The 22,827-nt window shown below is 46.2% G+C and overlaps 1 protein-coding gene across 1 annotated transcript in view; it reads right to left on the bottom strand.

The window, feature by feature from the left end:
* LOC129857225 (galactosylgalactosylxylosylprotein 3-beta-glucuronosyltransferase 2-like) overlaps positions 1-22,827 on the bottom strand; it is a 59,772-nt gene that overhangs the window by 21,504 nt on the left and 15,441 nt on the right. Inside the window, exon 2 of the mRNA XM_055925267.1 lies at positions 8,673-8,817. Coding sequence (XP_055781242.1) covers positions 8,673-8,817 — 145 coding nt within the window. The remainder of the gene's footprint in view (positions 1-8,672; positions 8,818-22,827) is intronic.

Genomic DNA, 22,827 nt, shown 5'->3' with positions numbered 1-22,827 from the left:
CAACACCATCATTAAGTTTGCTGATGACACAACAGTGGTAGGCCTGATCACCGACAACAATGAGATAGCCTATAGGGAGGAGGACAGAGACCTGGCAGTGTGGTGCCAGGACAACAACCTCTCCCTCAACGTGAGCAAAACAAAGGAGATTGTGGAATACAGGAAAATGAGGGCCGAACATGCCCCCTTTCACATGGGAGCGGTTCGAGAGTTTCAAGTTCCTTGGGTTCCACATCACCAACAAACTATCATGGTCCAAACACTCCAAGAAAGTTTTAAAGAGGGCACAACAACGCCTTTTCCTCCTCAGGAAACTGAAAAGATTTGGCATGGGTCCCCAGATTCTCAAAAAGTTCTACAGCTGAAACATTGAGAGCATCCTGACTGGTTGCATCACTGCCTGGTATGGCAACTGCTCCGCATCCGACTGGAAGGCGCTACAGAGGGTACTGCGTATGGCCCAGTACATCACTGGGGCAAAGCTTCCTGACATCCAGGATTTATATGCTAGGCGGTGTCAGAGGAAGGTCCCAAAAATTGTCAAAGACTCCAGTCACCCAAGTCATAGACTGTTCTCTCTGCTACTGCATGGCAAGCAGTATTGGAGCACCAAGTCTAGGTCCAAAATGATCCTTTACAGCTTCTACCCACAAGCCATAAGATTGCTGAACAATTAATCAAATGGCCACCCGGACTATTTGCATAGCCTCATTATTGTTTTTTTATTGTGTTACTTCTTTTAATTTTTACTTTAGTTTATTCAGTAAATATTTTCTTAACTGCATTGTTGGTTAAGGGCTTGTCAGTAAGCATTTCACGGTATTCACGGTATTCATATATTCATATGGAGAAGTCCACAGACCCACTCCAAAAGGCTTTCGGAGCCATCATCGACTCAGTGGGTTTTGTCCAACGTGTCTCTGGACCTACTCACTGCCACAGTCATACTCTGGACCTAGTTTTGTCCCATGGAATAAATGTTGTAGATCTTAATGTTTTCCTCATAATCCTGGACTATCGGACCACCATTTTATTACATTTGCAATCGCAACAAATAATCTGCTCAGACCCCAACCAAGGAGCATCAAAAGTCGTGCTATAAATTCTCAGACAACACAAAAATTATTTGATGCCCTTCCAGACTCCTACTGCCTACCCAAGGACGTCAGAGGACAAAAATCAGTTAACCCCCTAACTGAGGAACTCAATTTAACCTTGCGCAATACCCTAGATGCAGTTGCACCCCTAAAACCTAAAAACATTTGTCATAAGAAACTAGCTCCCTGGTATACAGAAAATACCCGAGCTCTGAAGCAAGCTTCCAGAAAATTGGAACCACACCAAACTGTAAGTCTTCCGACTAGCTTGGAAAGACAGTACCGTGCAGTATCGAAGAGCCCTCACTGCTGCTCGATCATCCTACTTTTCCAACTTAATTGAGGAAAATAAGAACAATCCGAAATTTATTTTTGATACTGTTGCAAAGCTAACTATAAAGCAGCATTCCCCAAGAGAGGATGGCTTTCACTTCAGCAGTAATAAATTCATGAACTTCTTTGAGGAAAAGATCATGATCATTAGAAAGCAAATTACGGACTCCTCTTTCAATCTGCTTACTCCTCCAGGGCTTAGCTGTCCTGGATCTGCACAGCTCTGCCAGGGCCTGGGATCGGGAGAGACACTTAAGTGTTTTAGTACTATATCTCTTGACACAATGATGAAAATAATCATGGCCTCTAAACCTTCAAGCTGCATACTGGATCCTATTTCAACTAAACTACTGAAAGAGCTGCTTCATGTGCTTGGCCCTCCTATGTTGAACATAATAAACGGCTCTCTATCCACCGGATGTGTACCAAACTCACTAAAAGTGGCAGTAATAAAGCCTCTCTTGAAAAAGCCAAACCTTAACCCGAAAAATATAAAAAACTATCGGCCTATATCGAATCTTCCATTCCTCTCAAAAATTTTTGAAAAAGCTGTTGCACAGCAACTCACTGCCTTCCTGAAGACAAACAATGTATACGAAATGCTTCAGTCTGGTTTTAGACCCCATCATAGCACTGAGACTGCACTTGTGAAGGTGGTAAATGACCTTTTAATGGCGTCAGACCGAGGCTCTGCATCTGTCCTCGTGCTCCTAGACCTTAGTGCTGCTTTTGATACCGTCGATCACCACATTCTTCTGGAGAGATTGGAAACCCAAATTGGTCTACACCGATAGGTTTTGGCCTGGTTCAGATCTTATCTGTCGGAAAGATATCAGTTTTTTCTCTGTGAATCGTTTGTCCTCTGACAAATCAACTGTACATTTCGGTGTTCCTCAAAGTTCCGTTTTAGGACCACTATTGTTTTCACTATATATTTTACCTCTTGGGGATGTTATTCGAAAACATAACATTAACTTTCACTGCTATGCGGATGACACACAGCTGTACATTTCAATGAAACATGGTGAAGCCCCAAAATTGCCCTCGCTAGAAGCCTGTGTTTCAGACATAAGGAAGTGGATGGCTGAAAACGTTCTACTTTTAAACTCGGACAAAACAGAGATGCTTGTTCTAGGTCCCAAGAAACAAAGAGATCTTCTGTTAAATCTGACAATTAATCTTGATGGTTGTAAAGTCGTCTCAAATAAAACTGTGAAGGACCTCGGCGTTACTCTTGACCCTGATCTCTCTTTTGACGAACATATCAAGACTGTTTCAAGGACAGCTTTTTTCCATCTACGTAACATTGCAAAAATCCGAAATGTTCTGTCCAAAAATGATGCAGAAAAATTCATCCATGCATTTGTTACTTCTAGGTTAGACTACTGCAATGCTCTACTTTCCGGCTACCCGGATAAAGCACTAAATAAACTTCCGTTAGTGCTAAATACGGCTGCTAGAATCCTGACTAGAACCAAGAAATTTGATCATATTACTCCAGCGCTAGCTTCCCTAAACTGGCTTCCTGTTAAGGCAAGGGCTGATTTCAAGGTTTTACTGTTAACCTATAAAGCGTTACATGGGCTTGCTCCTACCTATCTTTCCGAGTTGGTCCTGCCGTACATACCTACACGTACGCTACGGTCACAAGACGCAGGCCTCCTAATTGTCCCTAGAATTTCTAAGCAAACAGCTGGAGGCAGGGCTTTCTCCTATAGATCTCCATTTTTATGGAACGGTCTGCCTACCCATGTGAGAGACGCAGACTCGGTCTCAACTTTTAAGTCTTTACTGAAGACTTATCTCTTCAGTAGGTCATATGATTGAGTGTAGTCTGGCCCAGGAGTGTGAAGGTGAACGGAAAGGCTCTGGAGCAACGAACCGCCCTTGCTGTCTCTGCCTGGCCGGTTCCCCTCTCTCCACTGGGATTCTCTGCCTCTAACCCTATTACAGGGGCTGAGTCACTGGCTTACTGGTGCTCTGTCATGCCGTCCCTAGGAGGGGTGCATCACTTGAGTGGGTTGAGTTACTGACGTGATCTTCCTGTCTGGGTTGGCCCCCCCCTTGGTTTGTGCTGTGGTGGAGATCTTTGTGGGCTATACTCGGCCTTGTCTCAGGATTGTAAGTTGGTGGTTGAAGATATCCCTCTAGTGGTGCGGGGGCTGTGCTTTGGCAAAGTGGGTGGGGTTATATCCTTCCTGTTTGGCCCTGTCCGGGGGTATCATTCGGTTGGGGCCACAGTGTCTCCTGACCCCTCCTGTCTCAGCCTCCAGTATTTATGCTGCAGTAGTTTACGTGTCAGGGGGCTAGGGTCAGTTGGTTATATCTGGAGTACTTCTCCTGTCTTATCCAGTGTCCTGTGTGAAATTAAGTATGCTCTCTCTAATTCTCTCCTTCTCTCTTTCTCTCTCTCTGAGAACCTGAGCACTAGGACCATACGTCAGGACTACCGGGCATGATGACTCCTTGCTGTCCCCAGTCCACCTGTCCTTGCTGCTGTTCCAGTTTCAACTGTTCTGCCTGCGGTTATGGAACCCCTACCTGTCCCAGAACTGCTGCTTTCAACTCTTAATGATCGGCTATGAAAAGCCAACTGACATTTATTCCTGATTATTATTTGACCATGCCAGAAGAGGACTGGCCACCCCTCATAGCCTGGTTCCTCTCTAGGTTTCTTCCTAGGTTTTGGCCTTTCTAGGGAGTTTTTCCTAGCCACCGTGCTACTACACCTGCATTGCTTGCTGTTTGGGGTTTTAGGCTGGGTTTCTGTACAGCACTTCGAGATATTAGCTGATGTACGAAGGGCTATATAAAATAAACTTGATTTGATTTATTCGGTGTATGTGACAATTCAAATTTGATTTGATTTGATACGCAATCAAGACATCTTCGTTTTGAAATGTTTTATTACTTACCAGGTAAAATAAGGGTAGAGATGTACAGAATTGTGTGTGTGTGCCTGCACCAGAAGAATACTAAACCATCTCCTCATTCTCTGGTCCAATTGTGGCCTATTAAATGGGATGGAGTAGAGATGGGACAGCTTAGTTGGCTCACTTGGCTGCTAACAATAGCCTACAATACAAGTTATTAAGGCAAAAGCTGCAATTTATTCACTGCTCAACACTGCCCATTCTACATTGGACGTATAGTGATTAACGGGGGTTATTGTGCATGCGTATGCAAGTGTGAGCACACGTGGGTGTACACGTGTATCTGCGTCTTTGTGTGTATCACTTGTGTGGCTGTGTCCATTTATATGCACGCTTGAGTGTTAGTGTGTGTGGTTAGTGGGACCATTCATGCCGGAGGGACCACTAGATGGGTTTGTTTTGTGCAGAGAGCAAGAGAGAGACAGGAGAAAGAGAGAGAGGGGGCTGGAGTGGTGAGCAGCATCACGGCGTCCCACTTTACTTTTAAATGTGCTTACAGAAGCTTGTCCCTGACTGACCCCTTCAGAGAGGGAACGAAAACAGTCTCCCACTCCTCACCCCAAACACAAAAGGCCATTAATAGTGTGGAGCAGATTACACCACCAAGTTGGGATGCATTCCAAACTGAAAACGTACAGTTATGACTGTAACTATTGTTTCCTAAAAGAGGGAGTGGGGTACAACACAGCTATCGTGAGTTTGTGCACTACAGCCATCTACTGAAGAACATTCTAATCATGCCTGACAAGGCCAATGAACACAGGGTCTCACCGGAAGCCCCGCCTTCCACAGGTGGTAAACACCAGGCACAAATTCATACTTTCAATTCAGTACCGCTCTTCACCAAGCCCAGAACTGGGCGGAACGGGTCCGAACAGCTGTTGTACCTCGTTTCCCTCCTTCAGAGAACAGTAGTTATAGTCATAACTGTACATTCCCTTTCAGTCTGACAACTGGTACAGCACAGCTATGGAAACATGAAATCACATCCTGGTCCGGCTTTTGCTGACACAATATGAAATGGCCTACCGGCAAACCATTCAGAGTTCCAACCCAATAGGAAATCCTGCTGTACCTGCGTATTTCAACATCTGCACGCTGCCTAATGACCATCCATAAGGGCAGATTGACAGATTTTTTACCTTGTCTGCTCGGGTATTAGTAAAAGCGACCTTTCGATTATTGGCCCAATGCTTTAACCCCTAGGTTGCCTGCGGTCCTAGGCTACCTGCACCCAAATCCCGAGTGGGCGCAATTGGTTTAGAAAACGGCCTAAGACTGCACTGCCAGGGGATGAGCCCCTGAAATAACCCTTGTATGCATGTAAAAAAAACTTGATCATAGAGGTTATCATGCACACCAGTCATAGGTACCGGTGACACTGCACCTTGTAACCCAGCTGGAAAAAGGGACAGACAGCTCTGAAAAAATGTACCCCATCTGTGATAACAGACAGGGCGATACATAAATTGAATCGAATTCCCAGGAATGAAACGCATTGACCAGGAGACAGACAGCTCACTTTGGAGTTCATAAGACGCAGGCGACTGTGTGTGGGATAAAAGCATGATTTCCAACCACCTACCGAGTCCATAATCTGTATCACTAAGCACCTCAAAGGGACCAGTGAGCTAGAGGGGTAGAGGGGTGCGCTCTTTTGGACAAAGAGCGCCTGGTACTGTATAGCCAACCTGAAACCTGGCCCTTTTATGGGTACTCCAGCAACGGCCGACAGTGTACCCAGGTCGGCCATAGCCAAACACGGAGGCACTTGTCACAGTACCGTATGCTAGCCGACGTCAGCCATTCGGCTTCTTAGTCTTGCTATGCCATAACCTAGCTATCTGCATTATCCCTGTGGGCTAGCACTTGCCAAGCCCGCTGCCAACAAAGAACTAGCCAAAGAACAACGAGTGGCGTCTTCCTTCGGTCTCGAGAATCTCTCCAAATGCAACACGGTTCATCTTGAATAACCAAGCGACTGAAAGCTACATATGCTAAATGAGAGAGAGAGAGAGCATGCTACACAAACAATTCCACCATGGGAGGTAGGAATCGCCAGTGGCAGTACGCTAGCTCGCCTTAAAAAGTCAGCTAACCTGGATGGCACGCTATGCAGCGCTGTTTAGCTAGCCTGTCCACATAAGATTGGATCATCAACTAAGTCTGGGAAGAGAGGTGAACGGTGCTTGACTGAGGCAGGCACAGGCCGCAGGCAGGGAGTGCTCGCTGACCCAGTTGCCCTCTCCATTCAAGTCGCCTCACTTCGCCCTTAGTTAGCGACAGAGCGCACAGCAACTGGGTTGAGTTAGGGCAGTTTCTGCATGCCTCAGCCCAGGCAGACAAGGCATTTGATCAGGCCCAGGCCCCAAATCATCCCCGGGTCCTTTTACTCAGACCTAGCCGAGGTACGGGCACCTGTGAGAGGAAGCCATAAGAATTCCACACGTTTGCCAAGGGAACCTGCGCGCACCATGGACTAGGGGAACAGTGCCAGCTGCCGGGCAAGCCACTGTTACTGACCTGAGCGGAGGCAGCCGTAGCATGCACCACACCGAGACGTACCAGGCAATAAAATGTGAGTTTCTATTAATATAACTTGGGCATGGTCTTGAACCCAAACCCGGCTTGTTAGCCTTCATTGTTTTACTGAGTTAGAGTTTGTATAAGGAAATCAGTCAATTTAAATAAATTAATTAGGCTCTAATCTATGGATTTCACATGACTGGTAATACAGATATGCATCTGTTGGTCACAGATACAGTACCTTTGAAAAATAGGTAGGGGCATGGATCAGAAAACCAGTCAGTATCTGGTGTGACCATCATTTGCCTCATGCAGCGAGACACATCTCCTTCGCATAGAGTTGATCAGGCTGTTGATTGTGGCCTGCGGAATATTGTCCGATTCATCTTCAATGCCTGTGCAAAGTTGCTGGATATTGGTGGGAACTGGAACACGCTTGGAAGTACTGGGACATTTCCAGCTTCCAGGAATTGTGTGCAGATCCTTGCGACATGGGGCCGTGCATTATTAAACTGAAACAGGAGGTGATGCTGCGGATGAATGTCACGATAATGGGCCTCAGGATCTCGTCACGGTACCTCTGTGCATTCAAATTGCCATCAATAAAATATATTGTGTTCATTGTTTGTAGCTTATGCCTGCCCATACCATAACCCACCGCCACAACGGGGCACTCTGTTCACAACGCTGACATCAGCAAACCGCTCGCCCACACGCCATCTGCCCGGTACAGTTGAAACTGGGATTCATCAGTGAAGAGCACACCTCTCCAGGGTGCCAGTGGCCATAGAAGGTGAGTATTTGCCCACTGAAGTTGGTTACGACGCCGAAACTGCAGTCAGGTCAAGACCCTGATGAGGACGACGAGCACACAGATGAGCTTCCATTACAGTTGACAGTTTGTGCAGAAATTCTTCAGTTGTACAAACTCACAGGTTTATCAGCTGTCCGGGTGACAGGTCTCAAATGATCCCGCATGTGAAGAAGCCGGATGTGGAGGTCCTGGGCTGGCATGGTTACACGTGGTCTGCGTTTGTGAGCCTGTTTGGTCGTACTGCCAAATTCTCTAAAACAACATTGGAGGCGGCTTATGGTAGAGAAATGAACATTAAATTATCTGGCAACAGCTCTGTTGGACATTCCTGCAGTCAGCATGCCAATTGCATGCTCCCTCAAAAGTTTAGACATCTGTGGCATGTGTTGTGTGACAAAACTACACATTTTAGAGTTGCCATTTATTGTCCTCAGCACAAGGTGCACGTGTGTAATGATCATGCTTTTTTAATCAGCTTCTTGATATGCCACACCTGTCAGGTGGATGGATTATCTTGGCAAAGGAGAAATGCTCACTAACAAGGATGTAAACAAATTTGTGTACACAATTTTAGATAAGTGGTCATTTTGTGCGCATGGAACATTTCTGGGATTTTCATTTCAGCTCATGAAACATGGGACCAACACTTTACATGTTGCGTTTATATTTTGGTTAGTATAGTTACCAAACTTTAACTCTCAACATCCAGAAGGATGAGCATTTCCTCCTTAAGTGGGACAATTAAGTTGGAGCAAAGCCTGATGAATTTAGTCTTCCAATGTTTAAAATAAATAAATGTGAGTCACGGTGTTCATTGGCAATGTAAGGCATGATTCTAATGTTCTTCAGTAGAGGTGGCTAGTGTACAAACTCCCCATAGCTGTGCTGTAATAAGTTGAACAACTGAAAGGGCACCACTGGTGTCTGTTCCTCTACCGTAGATCACTAACTACAGTAAATGCGCTTTACCTGCCATGTCGGTGGCGAAGGGACGGTCGGGCCTCCAGCCAGTATACCAACCCACCACTTTGCCCTTCTCCACTATGGGACGCTCGTACCGCCGCCCACTGACCAGCCCAACCGGCCACACTGACACACCCCGTGTTGAACGCATCTAGAGAAACAGAGAGGTAGAGAGAGTTAGACACACAAACACAAACACACAGAAGCTCCATGGGCCTCACAGACAGACACACTGATCCCGAAAACACAGGAGAGGTCAAAGCAATAGGATTCTTGGTGTGAATTTTCTCCAGGCTTGTCCAGCTCTTTCACATCAGTGTAGATAGAGGATAGCAGACAAGAAGGCTGTTTTAGACTTTTGAGGTGTCCATATGTAGAACTGCCTGCTCCCCTAAAAAAAAGATCAAGCTGTGAAGTTGATCAACAACCACATTTATTTTGTGGAAAATCAAAAATATTTTGTTTTTTGTATTATTTTCACAGAAAAATATACTTTTCCAAGAAAAATGTGTACCCACACACTGAAGGCTGCAAACGTCTGTGTACGCTATCCCTGATACAGTGATAAAAATACAACAAATAAAACATTTAAGTACATTTTATGCAACATCTTTTTGAGTGCAGACCCATCACACCAACCAAACTTCTGGGAGAGCACTATGGTCCCCTTTTGATTAGCTTTCGTGGAAAAGCAGAGACGTCTGATGAAATCTGAAAAGAGGAAAATAAGCTTGGCTCGACGGCTTTCTTCTCTGGATTCTACACTAAATGAAATAGCAGAGTAGAACAAGACCTGGGTACATTTTCACTGTGAATGAATTCACACACAGACGGGAGCAGTGTAGACCCAGACTGTGTGTGTGTGTGTGTGTGTGTGTGTGTGTGTGTGTGTGTGTGTGTGTGTGTGTGTGTGTGTGTGTGTGTGTGTGTGTGTGTGTGTGTGTGTGTGTGTGTGTGTGTGTGTGTGTGTGTGTGTGTGTGCGTACAGTTACTACAGTCAAGTCCAAAATAATTGGCATCCTTGATAAAGATGAGCAAAAAAGACTATAAAACAAATAATCCATAAACTGAGCTATATTATATGCTCAAAAACAAGTAATTATTTTTTATCTCAAAAAGATAGGGGTCAAAAGTATTGTCACCCCTGTTTTCAATACCTTTCAATACCTCACCTTGCCAGGATAACGGCACAGAACCTTTTTCATAAAAAAAAAATGAGATTGGAGAACATTGATCTTAGATCATTCCTCGATAAAAAATCTTTCCAGATCCTTGATGTCTTTCGTCTGCGCTTCTGGACTTCCCTGTTCAATTCAGACCACAGGTTTTTAATGGGGTTCAAGTCCAGAGACTGAAATGACCATTGCAAAATGTTGATTTTGTGTTCTCAAATCTCATAAAAGATTCTAGTCTCAATGCCGTTATCTTGCAAGGTGAGGTATTGAAAACAGGGCTGTCAATAATTTTGCACCGTCTCTTTTTGAGAAAAAATATTTACTTGTCAAACAAAATACACTTTCAGGTCTTTGTCACGCCCTGACCTGAGATATCTCTGTTTTCTTTATATTTTGGTTAGGTCAGGGTGTGACTAGGGTGGGTACGTTAGTTTTTGTATTGTCTAGGTTTTTTTGTATGTCTAGGGTTTTTGTAGGTCTAGGTGATTTGTATGTCAATAGTGGCCTGATATGGTTCCCAATCAGAGGCAACTGTTTATCGTTGTCTCTGATTGGGGATCATATTTAGCTAGCCATTTTCTCTTTGGTGTTTGTGGGTTCTTCTTCTATGTTTTGTTGCCTGTCTGCACTATTCATATTAGCTTCACATTTTGTTATTTTGTTTGTTTAGTGTTCATTCTTAAATGAAGAAGAATGTACGCGTACAACCCTGCACCTTAGTCTCCTCCTTACAACGGCCGTGACAGTCTTGCCATAGATTTTCCAGTAAATCAAAAGTGTAACTCGGCGACTCAGGAACATTCACTGTCTTCTTGGTAAGACATTCCAGAGTAGATTTGGCCATGTGTTTAAGGTTATTGTCCTTTTGAAAGGTGAATTCATCTCCAAGATTTTGCCATTGCATAGCTCCATTCTGTTTATTTTGTTCCTGAAAAACTCCCCAGTCCTTAAGGATCATACCCATAACATGATGCAGCCACCACTATGCTTGCAAATATGGAGAGTGGTACTCACCAATGTGCTATATTGGTTTTACCCCAAACATAACACTTTGTATTCAGGAATAAGTTAACTGCTTTACCACATTTTTTGCAGTATTACTTAAGTACCTTGATTCAGACAGTATGCATGTTTTATTATGTACAGGCTTCCTTCTTTTCACTCAGACAATTAGGTTAGTATTACAATGTAGTAACTACAATGTGCACAATTGTCGTCCGGGTTAGGGAAGGATTTGGCCGGCCGGGTTGTCCTTGTCCCATTACGCTCTAGCGACTCCTGTGGCGGGCCGGGTGCAATGCACGCTGACACGGTCACCAGGTATACGGTGTTTCCTCCAACAGATTGGTGCGTCTGGCTTCCGGGTTAAGTGAGCATTGTGTCAAAAAGCAGTGCGGCTTGGCGGGGTTGTGTTTCGGAGGACGCACGGCTCTCGACCTTCGCCTCTCCCGAGTGCGTACCGGAGTTGCAGCAATGGGACAAGACTGTAACTACCAATTGGATATCCCGAAATTGTGGGGGGGGGGGACAAAACCCCAATATATATATACATATTTTTTAAACATTGGCCTCATGGTGAAATCCCTGAGTGGTTTCCTTCCTCTCCGGCAACTGAGTTAGGAAGGACACCTGTATCTTTGTAGTGACTGGGTGTATAGATACACCATCCAAAGTGTAATTAATAAGTTCACCATGCACAAAGAGATATTGAATGTCTGCTTTTTTTATCCAACTACCAATAGATGCCCTTCTTTGCGAGCCCTTGGTAAACCTCCCTGTTCTTTGTGGTTGAATCTGTGTTTTAAATTGCCTGATCGACTGAAGGACCTTACAGATAATTGCATGTGTTGGGTACAGAGATGAGGTAGTTATTCAAAACTAATGTTAAACACCATTCTTGCACACAGAGTTAGTCAATGCTGATCATAATCTTGATGTGATTGGCCTGACTGAAACATGGCTTAAAACCTTTTCTCAATAGGGGGTGCTGTTTGCACTTTGTAAAAATTTCGTTCCCAAATTAAACTGCCTCGTACTCAATTCTTGCTCGTACAATATGCATATTATTATTACTATTGGATAGAAAACACTCTCTAGTTTCTAAAACCGTTTGAATTATATCTGTGAGTAAAACAGAACTCGAGTTGGAGCAATTTTCCTATGAGGAAATGAGAAATCTGAAATCTGCAGGCTGTTCTGAGGTCAGTTTATTGATTTGCATGTTTTCTATTGGTTGAGATGCACTGCATACGCCTTCCCCTGGATGTCAGCAAATAGTGAGAATTGGAATGGAGTTGCTAGGCAGATCTGAGGCCTTATAAATGGGCTGGCAACGTGGGGTCCTCTCTTTCCTTCATTCGCCATGACGCAAGACAGACCTCAGGATGGCGTTCTAGAAAGCTCCCGTTATAGCCCTTAGATATATCCGGCTCTGATTTTATTCGATATAGGTGTTAAAGACATCATAATGTTGTTATTTTAAACCAAGTCATATCAGTTTATATCAGTATATTGCGATTTTCGGGTATTTATTTGTGCTGCGTTCTAGTGAGTTGGGCACATCTGGGCCACATGGCTAATGTTTACTGCTAATTCCAAAGTTGAAGGCGACAATATACAACCGAGCAACGATTCTTTTGAACAAAGGACAACTTGCCCAAGATTCTGATGGGAGCTCATCAAAAAGTAAGAACTATTTATGATGTTAATTCGTTGTTCTGTTGAAAAATGTAAAACTCATATTCCGACATTAATTTCGGTGCGGTCTCGCTTTAACTTCTTATGGCTGCAAGGGGCAGTATTGAGTAGCCAGTTAAATCGTGCCCATTTCAAACGGCCTCGTACTCATTTCTTGCTCGTACAATATGCATATTATTATTACTATTGGATAGAAAACACTCTCTAGTTTCTAAAACCGTTTGAATTATTTCTCTGAGTGAAACAGAACTCCTTCTGCAGCACATTTCCTGACCAGGAAGTGGAATGTCAGAAATCGATGCTCTGTTCAACTTCATGCCTATACATGGGCAATGAACGTAAGATTCTACGTACACTTCATACGCCTTCCCCTGGTTGTCAAGAGGCGGAGAAGACATTTCGTGTCTATCTTGGTCTGAGGTGGAATTAAAGCTCTTTGTATGACGTGACCGTCCATTTCCTGTTTCTGGAGCGTGCGAAAGAGGACATGGATTTGCCTTCTGTTTAGCTGTCGTTATGGACGATTAACATCTCCGGTTTAGATTTTATTTGATACATGTGACCATATCATCGTAAAGTATGTTTTTTCAATATAGTTTAATCAGATTATTTACATTTTTTCGGGAGTTTTGCCGTGTTCCGTTCTCTGACTTTGTTGACGTTGGAGAGATCCGTGCCACTTGGCAAGTGCCCATGCTAAATCAAGAGGGAAATTTGCCGTTCCAGATCCAAACAACGACTGTTCTGGACAAAGGACACCTTGTCCAACATTCTGACGGAAGATCACCAAAAGTAAGAAACATTTTATGATGCTATTTCTAATATCTGTCGCGCATGTGAACTGGTCGTCGGCGCCCAAGTGTTTCTGGCTATTGTGGCTACGCTAATATAACGCTATATTGTGTTTTCGCTGTAAAACACTTGATAAATCGGAAATATTGTCTGGAATCACAAGATGCCTGTCTTTCAATTGCTGTACACTACAGTATATCACGAAAGTGAGTACACCCCTCACATTTTTGTAAATATTTGAGTATATCTTTTCATGTGACAACACTGAAGAAATGACACTTTGCTACAATGTAAAGTAGTGAGTGTACAGCTTGTATAACAGTGTAAATTTGCTGTCCCCTCAAAATAACTCAACACACAGCCATTAATGTCTAAACCGCTGGCAACAAAAGTGAGTACACCCCTAAGTGAAAATGTCCAAGTGTCAATATTTTGTGTGGCCACCATCATTTTCCAGCACTGCCTTAACCCTCTTGGGCATGGAGTTCACCAGAGCTTCACAGGTTGCCACTGGAGTCGTCTTCAACTCCTCCATGACGACATCACGGAGCTGGTGGATGTTAGAGACCTTGCACTCCTCCACCTTCCGTTTGAGGATGCCCCACAGATGCTCAATAGGGTTTAGGTCTGGAGACATGCTTGGCCAGTCCATCACCTTTACCCTCAGCTTCTTTAGCAAGGCAGTGGTCGTCTTGGAGGTGTGTTTGGGGTCGTTATCATGTTGGAATACTGCCCTGCAGCCCAGTCTCCGAAGGGAGGGGATCATGCTCTGCTTCAGTATGTCACAGTACATGTTGGCATTCATGGTTCCCTCAATGAACTGTAGCTCCCCAGTGCCGGCAGCACTCATGCAGCCCCAGACCATGACACTCCCACCACCATGCTTGACTGTAGGCAAGACACACTTGTCTTTGTACTCCTCACATGGTTGCCGCCACACACGCTTGACACCATCTGAACCAAATAAGTTTATCTTGGTCTCATCAGACCACAGGACATGGTTCCAGTAATCCATGTCCTTAGTCTGCTTGTCTTCAGCAAACTGTTTGCGGGCTTTCTTGTGCATCATCTTTAGAAGAGGCTTCCTTCTGGGACGACAGCCATGCAGACCAATTTGATGCAGTGTACGGCGTATGGTCTGAGCACTGACAGGCTGACCCCCCACCCCTTCAACCTCTGCAGCAATGCTGGCAGCACTCATATGTCTATTTCCCAAAGACAACCTCTGAATATGACGCAGAGCACGTGCACTCAACTTCTTTGGTCGACCATGGCGAGGCCTGTTCTGAGTGGAACCTGTCCAGTTAAACCGCTGTATGGTCTTGGCCACCGTGCTGCAGCTCAGTTTCAGGGTCTTGGCAATCTTCTTATAGCCCAGGCCATCTTTATGTAGAGCAACAATTATTTTTTTCAGATCCTCAGAGAGTTCTTTGCCATGAGGTGCCATGTTGAACTTCCAGTGACCAGTCAGTATGAGGGAGTGTGAGAGCGATGACACCAAATTGAACACACCTCCTCCCCATTCACACCTGAGACCTTGTAACACTAACAAGTCACATGCCACCGGGGAGGGAAAATGGCTAATTGGGCCCAATTTGGACATTTTCACTTAGGGGTGTACTCACTTTTGTTGCCAGCGGTTTAGACATTAATGGCTGTGTGTTGAGTTATTTTGAGGGGACAGCAAATTTACACTGTTATACAAGCTGTACACTCACTACTTTACATTGTAGCAAAGTGTCATTTCTTCAGTGTTGTCACATGAAAAGATATACTCAAATATTTACAAAAATGTGAGGGGTGTACTCACTTTTGTGATATACTGTATGTATTTTTCAGAAATGTTTTATGATGAGTATTTAGTTATTTCGTGTTGGTGTCTGTAATTTTTCTGTCTGCTGTCGGTGCAATTTCTGACTGTAGCTGCAATGTAAACTATGATTTATACCTGAAATATGCACATTTTTCGAAAAAAAACATATGCTATACAATAAATATGTTATCAGACTGTCATCTGATGAGGTTGTTTCTTGGTTAGTGGCTATTTATATCTTTATTTGGCCGAATTTGTGATAGCTACTGATGAAGTCAAAAACTGATGGAGTAATAAAAGTGGAGTCTTTTGCTAACGTGGTTAGCTAATAGATTTACATATTTTGTCTTCCCTGTAAAACATTTTAAAAATTTTGACATGTTTGCTGGATTCAGGAGATGTGTACCTTTCATATGCTGTATTGAACTTGTTAATGTGTGAAAGTTAAATATTTGAAAAAGATATATTTTGAATTTCGCGCCCTGCACTTGAAGTGGCTGTTGTCATAAATGTACCGACGTCGGGCTTGCACGCCAAACAGGTTAACGCACGCTGTATGTCGTAGTAACGTTAATTTTAAAAATCTAACACAGCGATTGCATTAACCCTCCCGTTGTCCTTCTATTATGCCTAGCACACAGTGTCCCCCCCCCGGGTCACTCTGTCCCGTCTTGGCTAAAGGCCCAGTGGGCACAAGTGTGACAGTATGGGTGTGAACAGCCTTTGCAGATGTATTTCTTACACCTGCAGCACGCTGTGTGTGTCTTGGCGTCCTTCTTGGGTGGGCAGACCTGACACCTCTTCCTCTTACTCGCCCCCAGCGGTGCGGCCGGGGCGGCGGCGGCGGCCGGGCCGGCGGCTCGCTCGCGGGCCTGCGGACGAGCCTCGGCGGATACACGCTCGCCCCGGATGACTTTGACAAGTGCGGACGCGGCTTCGGTGCGGGGGAGACGCTGCCTTCTTTGGATCAAGGGCTTCACGAGCGCCTTTCCGAGCTGCTCCAGGAACACCCTCCTCTTGTTCCGCTTCCCGGGCATCCAGTCGGGGTTGATCTCTCGCCATATGACAAAGGCGTTGTAGGAGGACACGTCGAGGATGTTGTGGAAGATGACCAGGGGCCAGCGGGCGGTCATCCGTCTGCAGCTGTAGGTCCCGACCACCTTGTCTAGGTTGTCCACGCCGCCCTTGTTGCAGTTGTAGTCTAGGATGAGGGCCGGCTTCCGGTCTCGGCGATCGCTGACGTCGGGCTCCGCGTGCCGCGTGCTCAGAAGCAGCACGTTCTTATTTCTCTTTGCCAGGTAGGACACTAGAGTGGCGGTGGGCGTGAAGGCGAACCTGGAGGACGAGACCTGTCTGCCCTTGGACTGGAGCAGCGCGGGAGGGAGCTCGGGCTTGTTCTTTCGCACCGTGCCCACCATGGTGAGGTTCCTCTCGAGGAGCCGCTGCCCGAGTTCGTAGGAGGTGAAGAAATTGTCACACGTGACGTTGTGACCGGCCGGCAGTCCCTCGGTCAGATCGAGGACGACGCGCGCGCCCTGGTTCTTCTCGGGGTATCCGCCGGCCGCCTTGCCGGTGTACACTTGCATCTTCCAAGCGTAGCTGGACTTGGCGTCGCAGGCCACCCACGACTTGATGCCGTATTTGGCCGGCTTGCTGGGAATGTACTGTCGGAAAGGACAGCGTCCTTGAGGCGAGGGAGAGGGGAGGGAGAGGAGAGGGAGAGGAGAGGGAGAGGAGATTAGCAGGAGATTAGCAGCAGCGTCATCGTTACAGGCTCACCATCGGGGCGCACTGCGTTTACGTTACACGCAGCCGCCGCCGCCGCCGCCCGTGCCACTGCCCATTGCTACTGCTGCCCATTGCTACTACTGCCGATTGCTACCGCTGCCCATGCTACTACTGCCCGTGCTCTCTACGCTACACGTACATACACAGATACATTGACTGCTACCGCTCTCTATGCACAGATACATAGACTGCCCGTGCTCTCTACGCCACGCGTACAAACACAGATACATAGACTGCTACCGCTCTCTATGCACAGATACATAGACTGCCCGTGCTCTCTACGCTACGCGTACGTACACAGATGCATAGACGGTACCTCTGAACGGGACCAGTTGTTCGTCCACCGTCACTTCGGGCCCCGGGTTGTAGAGGGCCTGCAGCCGCTCCTCCCACAGGTCCCACACCTCTCTCACGGCCGCCAGTCTGTCGGTGGCGAGTCTCGCGGGTCTCGACTGGCGGTCGTCGAATCGCAGCAGCCTCGAGTACTTGTGAAACGCCTTGAGCGGCATGGTGGCGCGGAACACGGTCCTGCCGCTCTCGGCGTCCCACAGGCTGGCCGCGGCCTCGCCTCGGGACCTGTAGACGCCGGCTAGGATCAGCAGCCCTACGTAGGCGCGCAGGTCGGTGGAGTCCATGGGTCGCCAGCCGTCGCCGTATTTTCTCACCCCCTGCAGATTGGTCATGTCCACGATGATCCTTTCTATCGCCGGTGTGACAAACAGCCGGAAGGCGGACTCGATGTCGAGCGCTCGCGACGCGGCGTAGGCCGTGGGGCCCGGCGTCACGGCGGGGCAGGGCGGGCGGATGGCGCGGGGTCGGTCCGGGCCGCGATAGGCCGCGGAGGACCATTTGATTTTGCCGTTTTTCGACAGCAACGTCTCCCTTTCTCGCTCTGGCTCTCTGGCTCTGTCTGGCTCTCTGTCTCGCTCCTCTCGGGCAGCGGCCGCGTCTCCCTCCGGCTCTTCCTCCGGCTCTTCCTCCGGCTCTTCCTCCGAAGAGGAGCACGACCGCGAGGCCGAGTCGTCTCCGTAGTCGTCCGCGTCGCGCTCGGGGTTGTATTCCTCACCGTCTTCATCTTCCGAAACGTCCTCCTCTTCGGAATCGCAGTAGTCTTCTTCGTCTTCTTGGTCGACGCTGGAGGATATCTGTTCCAGGACCTGAGCCGCGCTGAAACCGGGACTGCGAGGCGTCGTAGGCGGAGGCAACACGCTCGACGGGGTCGTATTCCTCGTCGCCGTCGTCCTCGTCGTCGTCGTCCTCATCATCGTCCTCATCTTGTTCTTCTTGTTGTTGTTGTTGTTGTTGTTGTTCTTGTTGTTGTTGTTCTTCTTCTTCTTCTTCTTCTTCTTCTTCCTGACAATATTAGTAGGCTCTCTACGCCCTGCTTACTGTCGTAGGCGGAGGGCTCACGCTCGGCGGGGTCGTATTCCTCCTCGTCGTCGTCCTCGTCGTCGTCCTCTTCTTCTTCTTCTTCTTCTTCTTCTTCTTCTTCCTGACAATATTAGTAGCCTCTCTACGCCCTGCTTACGGTGGCCACGTGAATGGGACGAGGCACGCGAATGGACGAGGCGCGTGGTCGGCCCTGCCTGCTCCTTCGGCCCTTCGGCCCTTCGACCCTTCGCCCCTTCGGCCCCTTGGCCCCTTCGGTCCCATCCGGGACGCTCGGCTGGCCTACCCGCGTGATAGCACCGAGGTCGTGCACAGAGTTGGTGGGGACAACTGGTCCCTGCCGGGGTCACTCCGACCCGGCCCAGACAGAGGGGAACAACTCCTAACACAGGCCCCGGGTCACTCCGACCCGGCTCAGACAGGGGTAGGAGGGGAGGGTTTACAACATACACCTTGCTAACGCCGCCGGGGTCTCTCTGACCCCAGGCCCCCGGAACAGAGGGGAACAACTCATAACGCAGGGCTTACAACAGGGCTCGGGTCAATGTGACCTGGCCCAGACAGGGGTAGGAGGGTTACAACATACACCTTGCTAAACGCTGCCGGGGTCTCTCTAACCCACACAGACACTGGGAATCGACTCGGAACGCTGGCCGGTGGTCACTCTGTCCCGCCGAGGCAAGGGGAAGGTTGTCTAACAACAGCCATACCCGAAAGGCACAATTTCCACAACCAAGGGAAAGTAGTTTGTAGGGGGGCGTTTTTAGATTCGATATCCAAACTCACACGGTGCCCAAGGGCCCGTTTGTTGGGCAGACACGCCGTATTCGACACAGGCCCTTGCCCGGAATGTTGAGAATGTCAATTTTGGGGCAGGACCTTTTACTAGTATCCAGCAGGTGGTGGTGTTGGGTCACTGTGACCCCGGCCTGCCGGGGTCTCTCTGACCCACACAGACACGGGGGAAGCGACAGGTAACGCTGCCGAGGGTCACTCTGACCCCTCTGACGTCACTATGACCCCGCCCACACAGGGGCAGGGGCAGGAGGGTTACAACATACACCTTGCTAACGCCGCCGGGGTCACTCTGACCCCTCTGACGTCACTATGACCCGCCCACACAGGGGCAGGAGGGTTACAACATACACCTTGCTAACGCTGCCGGGGTCACTCCGACCCACACACAGACACGGGCAATCAACTCGGAACTGCCCGGGGTCGCTCTGACCCGCCGAGACAACGGGAGGGTTATGAACTAATGTATCTTTCATTTGCTGTCCAACCTGTATTTTTTAGTCAAGTTTATGACTAGTTACTGATTAGATTAGGTGCCTCTCCCAAGATTTCTCCCGACATATTGTTGGCAGCTTGGCTACTATTCTCATTGTATAACCACGATTTGTGCCGCTAAATATGCACATTTTCGAACAAACTCTATATGTATTGTGTAATATGATGTTATAGGACTGTCATCTAAAGAAGTTTGAGAAGGTTAGTGAAAAAATTAATATCTTTTGCTGGTTTATTCGTTATCGCTATTGTTGGCTTGAATCAATGCTGTTGTGTGGTTGGCTATTGTAGTAAGCTAATATAATGCTATGTTGTGCTTTCGCTGTAAAACACTTAAAAAATCGGCAATATTGGCTGGATTCACAAGATCTTTGTCTTTCATTTGCTGTACGCTGTGTATTTTTCATAAATGTTTTATGATGAGTATTTAGGTAATTCACGTTGGTCTCTGTAGTTATTTTAGTTGCTTTGGTGAGAGTTGTGATGGTGGCTGAAATGGTAAACTATGATTTATACCTGAAATATGCACATTTTTCTAACAAAACATATGCTATACAATAAATATGTTAACAGACTGTCACCTGATGAAGTTGTTTCTTGGTTAGTGGCTATTTATATCTTTATTTGGTGGAAATTGTGATAGCTACCTTTGCAGGAAAAAAATGGTGGGAAAATAAAGTTGTGTCTTTTGCTATCGTGGTTAGCTAATAGATTTACTTATTGTGTCTTCCCTGTAAAACATTTTAAAAATCAGAAATGATGGCTGGATTCACAAGATGTGTATATTTCATCTGGTGTCTTGGACTTGTGATTTAATGATATTTAGATGCTCGTATTTACTTGTGACGCTATGCTAGGCTATGCTAGTCAGCTTTTTTACTGATGGGGGTGCTCCCGGATCCGGGATTGTGACCAAGTAGAAGTTTTAAGCCTGATGAATTTACTGTGTTAAATGAGGCCTCACCTCCTGGTTACACTAGTGACTATATCCCGCGTGCATCCCGCAAAGGCGGAGGTGTTGCTAATATTTACGATAGCAAATTTCAATTTACAAAAACAAAACGAAGTTTCCGTCTTTTGAGTTTCTAGTTATGAAATCTATGCAGCCTACTCAATCACTTTTTATAGGTACTGTTTACAGGCTTCCTGGGCCGTATACAACGTTCCTCACTGAGTTCCCTGAATTCCTATTGGACCTTGCAGTCATAGCAGAAAATATTCACATTTTTGGTGATTTTAATATTCACATGGAAAAGTCCACAGACCCACTCCAAAAGGCTTTCGTAGCCATCATCGACTCAGTGGGTTTTGTCCAACATGTCTCTGGACCTACTTACTGTCACAGTCATACTCTCGACCTAGTTTTGTCAAAATTGAATAAATGTTGTGGATCTTAATGTTTTTCCTCATAATCCTGGACTATCGGACCACCATTTTATTACGTTTGCAATCGCAACAAATAATCTGCTCAGACCACAACCAAGGAGCATCAAAAGTCGTGCTATAAATTCTCAGACAACCCAAAGATTCCTTGATGCCCTTCCAGACTCCCTCTGCCTACCCGAAGACATCAGTGGACAAAAATCAGTTTACCACCTAACTGAGGAACTCAATTTAACCTTGCGCAATACCCTAGATGCAGTTGCACCCCTAAAACCTAAAAACATTTGTCATAAGAAACTAGCTCCCTGGTATACAGAAAATACCCGAGCTCTGAAGCAAGCTTCCAGAAAATTGGAACGGAAATGGCACCACATTAAACTGGAAGTCTTCCGACTAGCTTGGAAAGACAGTACCATGCAGTATCGAAGAGCCCTCACTGCTGCTCAATCATCCTATTTTTCCAACTTAATTGAGGAAAATAAGAACAATCCGAAATTTCTTTTTGATACTGTCGCAAAGCTAACTAAAAAGCAGCATTCCCCAAGAGAGGATGGCTTTCACTTCAGCAGTAATAAATTCATGAACTTCTTTGAGGAAAAGATCATGATCATTAGAAAGCAAATTATGGACTCCTCTTTCAATCTGCGTATTCCTCCAAAGATCAGCTGTCCTGAGTCTGCACAACTTTGCCAGGACCTAGTATCAAGAGAGACACTCAAGTGTTTTAGTACTATATCTCTTGACACAATGATGAAAATAATCATGGCCTCTAAACCTTCAAGCTGCATACTGGATCCTATTCGAACTAAACTACTGAAAGATCTGCTTCCTGTGCTTGGCCCTCCTATGTTGAACATGATAAACGGCTCTCTATCCACCTATCCACCATCTACCAAACTCACTAAAAGTGGCAGTAATAAAGCCTCTCTTGAAAAGCCAAACCTTGACCCAGAAAATATTAAAACTATCGGCCTATATCGAATCTTCCATTCCTCTCAAAACATTTTGAAAAAGCTGTTGCACAGCAACACAGCCTTCCTGAAGACAAACAATGTATACGAAATGCTTCCGTCTGGTTTTAGACCCCATCATAGCACTGAGACTGCACTTGTGAAGGTGGCAAATGACCTTTTAATGGCGTCAGATTGAGGCTCTGCGTCTGTCCTCGTGCTCCTAGACCTTAGTGCTGCTTTGATACCATCGATCACCACATTCTTTTGGAGAGACTGGAAACCCAAATTGGTCTACACGGACAAGTTCTGGCCTGGTTTATATCTTATCTGTCGGAAAGATATCAGTTTGTCTCTGTGAATGGTTTATCCTCTGACAAATCAACTGTAAATTTCGGTGTTCCTCAAGTTTCCGTTTTAGGACCACTATTGTTTTCACTATATATTTTACTTCTTGGGGATGTCATTCGAAAACATAATGTTAACTTACACTGCTATGCGGAAGACACACAGCTGTACATTTCAATGAAACATGGTGAAGCCCCAAAATTGCCCTCGCTAGAAGTCTGTGTTTCAGACATAAGAAAGTGGATGGCTGCAAATATTCTACTTTTAATCTCGGACAAAACAGAGATGCTTGTTCTAGTTCCCAAGAAACAAAGAGACCTTCTGTTGAATCTGACAATTAATCTTGATGGTTGTACAGTCAAATCAAATAAAACTGTGAAGGACCTCGGCTTACTCTGGACCCTGATCTCTCTTTTGACGAACATATCAAGACTGTTTCAAGGACAGCTTTTTTCCATCTACATAACTTTGCAAAAATCTGAAACTTTCTGTCCAAGTCATCTCCTCCTTATTATTGCATGCAGAGAGAGTCCATG

The sequence above is a fragment of the Salvelinus fontinalis genome, chromosome 1 (assembly GCF_029448725.1).
Source record: "Salvelinus fontinalis isolate EN_2023a chromosome 1, ASM2944872v1, whole genome shotgun sequence".
NCBI classification, from domain to species: domain Eukaryota; kingdom Metazoa; phylum Chordata; class Actinopteri; order Salmoniformes; family Salmonidae; genus Salvelinus; species Salvelinus fontinalis.
Note: the sequence above shows the minus strand (reverse complement) of the source record. Positions and strands in the feature narration are given on the sequence as shown.